The sequence below is a fragment of the Bos indicus genome, chromosome 25 (assembly GCF_029378745.1).
Source record: "Bos indicus isolate NIAB-ARS_2022 breed Sahiwal x Tharparkar chromosome 25, NIAB-ARS_B.indTharparkar_mat_pri_1.0, whole genome shotgun sequence".
In the NCBI taxonomy this organism is placed as follows: domain Eukaryota; kingdom Metazoa; phylum Chordata; class Mammalia; order Artiodactyla; family Bovidae; genus Bos; species Bos indicus.
Window position 1 is genome coordinate 39,036,796 of NC_091784.1, and position 6,632 is coordinate 39,043,427.

The following is a 6,632-nucleotide window of genomic DNA, read 5'->3' on the forward strand; positions in this document are numbered from 1 at the left end:
GGTCTGACTGCATAGCACATATTTAATATCCTATGATAAACCGTAATGGAAAAGGATATCAGAAAAGAATGTACATATAGGTATAACTGCATCACTTTGCTGCACGGCAGAAATTAACACAACATTGTAAATCAACTATATGTCAACCAAAAAAAAGTACAGCTGAGCAACAGCAAAGTCAAGGCTTTTTTAGAAAGCCATCTAACCCATCTATCCCCTTGGTGGGACAAAGCTTTGTACCCATCTGACACTGACCCTGAGTCTGTCAGCCCTGGCCTGAGGTTGGCCTCACACATCTAAAGTTTCAGAGGCCAGCAACAGACCTGCCTCTGATGGCAGCCACTAACATCTGCGGGGGGAGCCCTTTTCAATTGACAAAGGCCCTTCAGATGTGTTTACCTCACTTCAACCACTGTTTCCTCTTTACCAGGCCTCTGGTGTCTTGACACTTGGCCAGCAGGGTTGGTTTGCAAAATTGAAACCTTAGTTAAGGCTTGTTGAGGTTTGGTTTTGAAAACTGGCTGTTCCTACCCACATTCCTTTGAGATATAAATAGAAAAAAAAAAAAAGGTTTAATTAGTAAAGCGAGACATCTGAGCTATGTCCACCTGATCCTTGAAAAGGAAATCTAAGAGGTTCTTCCTATCGCTTTTTCAATCCTATATAAGGTACGTCAGTGAGGTAGCAAAAGCGCATCTGTTTATTGGCTCCTTCAGTTCTTTTTCCTGATTCTTCTTGGAGGAAAATCTAAAACGGTGAGTAGCTGGTGGACCACCCAGATCCCAGACTCTTCTTTCCTACATGGATTTTAGGTTGGTGCATGCGGTGCTCGGGTTCTTTTCCCGTGGAGTTGACACATGGGTGGATTTTGATCTCTGGTAAATGGGTTTTTGATGTCTCTGATTCCCATCCTTCGGGACAGAAGGGCATCCCTTCTGTAGACAGTCTGCAAGCAGCCCAAGCTCTGTCCTTCTGTAAGTGAAACTTGCAATGTTGCATTTCTCTGGCTAGTGTATTAAAATGCCATTGCATTTGTAACATGGTCTACTTCTGAATGGCTTGTAGATGTCTGTATAAGTGGTTGATGATGTGAATATATATTTTTTTTACAAGAAAGCAGCATCAAATCTTTCTTCAGTTTGTATTTTTTAATTTCATCTTTGGCATATATTCAAGAGAGGACACTGAGACGAAGGGGGCTGGAATCTTTTCAGTATTTGGTTTTTATTTGGATATTATGTCTTAGCTGGTCATACGCTTATTACACTTTAAAATTGCTCAACAAATGTGCAGTTTCTGTGGGCCTTGGGGGGTGTGCTCCCCCGAGATGTGCATGTTTCTGCTAGGCATTTACCACATCTCGATTATTTTGTGAGAACAGGTGGAAAATGAGCATCACAGATGTCCTCAGTGCTGACGACATTGCAGCAGCCCTGCAGGAGTGCCAAGGTAAACGGGAAGCGAGGCGGCGGCGGCTTTCTCGCACAAATCGGTAGCTCCTGAAAAGTTACAAAAATTAAAATGCAAACTGGCTGAAAGTGCATGGGAATCAGAGGAAGAACTTATTAACTAGATAACTACGTGATAGAAATAGGAGATCTGAGCATAGAATCCCTTTCTGTATGGTGAAAGAAACTTACTAAACATGAAGAAAAAAAAAAGGAATCAGTGGATCCCCGTAGCCTGTTTGAATCCTATGATTGTGTTTCTCTCATCAGTTAGACCAGTGGGGCTGCCATCCTGGATACCCAGCCTGAATAAAGGGCATCAGGAGGCACAGACGAGAGGAGGCCAGAGAAGAGGAGATGGACAGAGTCAAGTGGAGAGGGAAATCTGGGGAGGGGGAAAGGAGATGAGAGTATGAAGGCATATGGTCTTGGCTGCCTCAGAATCCAGACCCAGTCACAGCCCTACTTGGCCTTTAAAAAAAGTTTTTTTAAACAGAGCATCCCTGTAGCTCAATGATATTATGTAAAGTAGTTTTAACATCCTAAGTTGACATCACTTTGGTCCAGAGACAGAATGCAGTCCAACGAGCATCAGAATAACCTATTCTCTGTTTTTCAGATCCAGATACCTTTGAACCCCAAAAATTCTTCCAGACATCGGGCCTTGCTAAGATGTCAGCCAGTCAGGTGAAGGATGTTTTTCGTTTCATAGACAACGACCAGAGTGGGTACCTGGATGAAGAAGAGCTGAAGTGAGCTTTGTCCTAAGCCCGACCAGCACCCCAACATTGTTAGGTGGGGCTGGGGTGCAGTGGAGGCCAGTCTCCCCAGTATCTTTCAATGACCAGCTCTGATGCTGGTCACTCAGTAGATTCTCATGAAAGAGCAGAGCATGAGGCAGTCAGCCACGCTGACTCACAAAACACTAAATATGAGCACCAAAGACTTGGGGACAAAAAGTCATTAGTCTTAGGAGTATTCCTTGGCAAACTGACTTAACAGCTAACTTCTGAAAAAAAGAATTTTTTAAACAAAAGGTCCACTAGTCTCGACAATGAAAGAAGCTTTTGCTTGCTAAGATCTTGACTGATTATTGTGGTTGCTGGGAACAGATGGTTTGCTTCAAGGGGAAGAGAAAGGGGCGAACACAGAAATGTGTGTGGTTTTTAAAAACATTCCCCTCAATCTTCACTATCCTGTAGGTTTTTCCTCCAGAAGTTTGAGAGTGGTGCTAGAGAACTGACCGAGTCAGAAACCAAGTCCTTGATGGCAGCTGCAGACAATGATGGAGACGGGAAGATCGGGGCTGATGGTATGTTCACACCTGTACACGGCAGGAGAGACTTGAGCTCAGGCGGCATCCGGGGCAGGGGGGTTAGGCCATGAGGTCAGACAAATACAGGTTAAAACCCCCCTACCTTCAGCCTGCTGAGCCTCAGTCTTTTCATCCATAAAAGTAAATTGAGGATACAAATGACCTATGTCAAGACTCTGGCGTGGGGATATACCATAGAAGGTAGTCCCACTGACCACTGTCTATGAACCAGAAAATACCCTTCACCTGACCACGGTACTAGCTACTAGCCTGGCCCATTATTTGCAAGACACCCTGATGTACCTGAAAAATAATGTTAGGAATCTCCAGCAGTGGGACTTGAGTCTCTCTGAATAAGGGAAGAATTGACATTCTCAAGTACATCTCATACTGAAGTGTCTATTTGATTCTTTTGAGTAGGAAAGGATCTTAGCTTGCAAGGGTTTAAAGAAATATGTTTTCCTGGACATTAGCATACCAAGGAGGCAATACTAAGAGAACACGTAAATCAGTCACCATTTGCGCAGCCTTCTGCGTGCAGAGCCCTGTATTCAAATTTCATCGTAACTGCATGTCTGGAGGATTATCTTCATCTGCTTCTGTCATGTTACCACATGTTTTACCTACTCCGTGCATGTCAGCTCAGGAGAACTTCTGTGTGTTCCTTATGGTGGTACTAATTAAAATGTAAAAAATCTACTCAAAATGATACCACCATCACTTACTACAAGGGAGTTAATGTAGCCTGTATGGATAGAAAAATAGTTTAGGTAAGGGAAGGTAGATTTATTTAAACTTACTCATAAGCTGTCACTGACAGCTTTTTCAAACAAGCAAAGCTTACCAATAAATATAAAACAAATCCTAGTTTTCAGCTTCACTCTGTAGCATCCACACCTTATTATTATCTCTTAGTAATATAAATTTGGGGGGCAAGGTTAGGGTCCAGTGGAGAAAAGTTAGCGCAAAGTCCCAAACCATTAAATGTTTCCTAAATATACAATAAGTAGCTACCCAACAGAAGGAGGAGACCTCCCATTTCTGTCCTGAATTGACCAGACAAAAGGCTGAGTGAGCACAGGTACTGTGATAGGCTGCTACAATGGGCTGCTACATTTCGTCAAAGCGAAATGACTGGATTGGCAAGTTCTAACACAAAGGGCTCTGATGCAAAATTAAAGATGTTTGTTACACTAGATTCGGCGGGAGGATGGAACACGCAGGCTGTCAGTGACATCTTTTTTTCTTTCTGCGCCCTTGGAGGGGGCCATGGCCATCATCTGACGATGCGCTTGGTTCTCTTTCCTCCTCAGAACCCTCACTGGCAGTAGCCTGTCTGTAAGGTGCCAAGCCTTCCCCGCTGACCCTGTTCTCACCTCTTCTGTTCTAGAATTCCAGGAAATGGTACATTCTTAAAGGGCCCAGACTGTGGAGCTAGAATCGGCTGGAAGGCCTCCAAAGCCCCAGGAACTGGGACACCCACCTCCTCCCCCTAATTTATTAATTTCCCCCAAAATGCTTCTACAGTTTGTCCGTTGTTAGTGAGGTCATCCGTGTTAGACAGTCATCCGTGCTGTGTTAGACAGTCATCCGTGCTGTGTTAGACAGTCATCCGTGACTTTTTGGTGGTGGGTGTGCCCTAATGATTCCTGTAAGGCCAGACAAAAATGCCTTTTAAAAAAATCACCCAATAAAGACACCTTTCTCATCATCTGCTGATGTGTGGGTGTGGTTTCTTCCTCCATGAGGGATGAAAGCGATTTGAAGACCGAGGGAAGAATTTCAGGAAGATTTCTGGTCTTAGCCGAGCGCTAAGCCATCCTTACGTGCGTTGTGCACAAGCGCACAGGGAAAGGAGGTTCGGGGAAAAAGTCACAAATAAATGGCATCATCAGGCTAGGATTTTCTCAGCAATTTATCTGAGTCTGAAACGCCTGTGAAGAGATTTTAGCCAGCGGAAAGTCATGCTTGCTTATGTGTTTTCTGCTATTGGGTGTTAGGTTGTTGTAAGAGAGATTTAAGTAAAAGCAAATAATACAAGACAGAAACAAGTGCGAGGCTACAATGGCCCTAAAGCTAAGGAAACGTGCAGTGCTGGCTGAGACAAGCAGACATATTCTCAAGCTGTTTTTTTTCCCTTAGGAAAACAGGCTATCAGAGACTTGCTGGCTCTGACCAAATCTCCGGCCACCCCCTTCTCCTCCTCCCGCCTCACCTGCTTCCTCCTTCTCCCTTCTCCTCTCTCCTTTCTCAGCCACCATTTTCCTGGCTCTTATTTGATACCACCTGAACCAACTACACCCAGAATTGCCCGAACATTTGAGGCGAGACTCAGGTTCCCGTTACAGGTCTTTCACTAGGGTGGGGCAACCTCAAGCCAGGAAATTCTCATTAGGCTGACTTCCAGGTGGCAGGTTTGAGCTGTTCTCTCGGGCTGACCCTGGGGGTGAGGACTCCTGGGAGGAACAGAGGCACGTTCCCAGAGCGAGTTTACAAGCTCACGCTTCTTACCCCGATACTCAAGCTCACAGTGCCCTGGCCCCTCTTGGGTTTGCCACCATCCTGCTGAGTGGCTTATCTACTTCAAACTCCTGTTCTTTAGAGTTTGTGGCAGAGCAGATTTTCAAAGTGCGGGCTATGTACTACAAGGGCTATGTACTATCAAGGTGATTTTATGGGGGCAGGGGCCAGCACTGTTAAATGTGATGGCTGTGTATTTATTTTAACAGGTGTCAGAAACATGTAAGTGGCACAAACTGTGTTTTAATATCGCTGCTTTAAAATAAGGCTACTAGACATTTGGAAGCATACTGAGGGACCTCCTTGATGGTTTAGCAGTCTAGTGGTTAAGACTCTAAACTCCCAATGCATGGGGCACAGGTTCAGTCACTGGTCGGGGAACTAGGATCCTGCATGCCACACAGAGCGACCCAAAGGGAAAGAGAAAGTGTACTGATTTGAAGAATATTAAGTCACGCAGAGGGGCTTCCCTGGTGGCCTGGTGGTAAAGAACTGTCTGCAATGCAAAAGGTGCAGGAGACGTGAGTTTGATCCTTGGGTTGGGAAGATCCCCCTGGAGGAGGGCACGGCAACCCACTCCGGTATTCTTGCTGTGGAAATCCCAAGGACAGAGGAGCCTGGCAGGCTATGGTCCATGGGGTCACAAAGAGACGGACACAACTGAAGCGACTGAGCACACACGCACACACGTCATGTAGAAAGGACAGAACCCATAAAGGCCGTTTACAGAAGACTCAAACTGGGGAAATCCAGCCCCCAAATGAAGCCCTCTTTGGGGAGGGTCACAGAACGGAAGTGTGTCCCTTCATGGCCAGCTCTCCTGTTCCCCCTCCTATTGCACAGCTGTGCCCTCATGCTCTCCTCCTCCACATCCCTCCTGGAAGGAATTGGGCTGGTTCCTCTATACCTGTAGCTTCCCTGGGTATGTGACAGTTTCTCCCAGGCACCAGCAAGAGGGCCTTCCAGGCCAAGCCTGATGCCCTGGGAGGCTTGATCCCTAAAACAATCCACCACCACTACACCACATGGACACTGATCCTCCTGACATTTCTGTTCACTCCACTGGCTCTCCCCAAGCAAGGGCTTTCAACCCAACAATTCTGAAGGGAGAGCCTTTAAATAACTCAGTGTGATCATGTAGCCTTCTTCCCTCGGGCTCTGGACACCATATGCCTCGAAGAAACAAGATGAATGATGCTGCTTTTTAGACAGTTTAACTGACTAAGCAATCCATTACCCACTGGAGTAGCAGAAGTAGCCTCACCCCCGCAAGGTAAAGACTGTGGGCTTCTCTTATTTCTTTTCTGTCAAGAGGGCATCTGTATGGAAATAATCACTGGAGGGGTTGT

The 6,632-nt window shown here is 45.7% G+C and overlaps 1 protein-coding gene across 1 annotated transcript; it reads left to right on the forward strand.

Moving 5' to 3' along the window:
* The first annotated feature begins 622 nt into the window (after positions 1-622).
* Positions 623-4,449, forward strand: LOC139179771 (oncomodulin). The gene is made up of 5 exons (XM_070780217.1): positions 623-755; positions 1,382-1,449; positions 2,068-2,200; positions 2,651-2,760; positions 4,154-4,449. Exons 2-5 carry the CDS (start codon positions 1,389-1,391, stop codon positions 4,177-4,179), a joined length of 330 nt encoding a protein of 109 aa, XP_070636318.1. The 5' UTR covers positions 623-755; positions 1,382-1,388; the 3' UTR covers positions 4,180-4,449.
* The last annotated feature ends 2,183 nt before the right edge of the window (positions 4,450-6,632 follow it).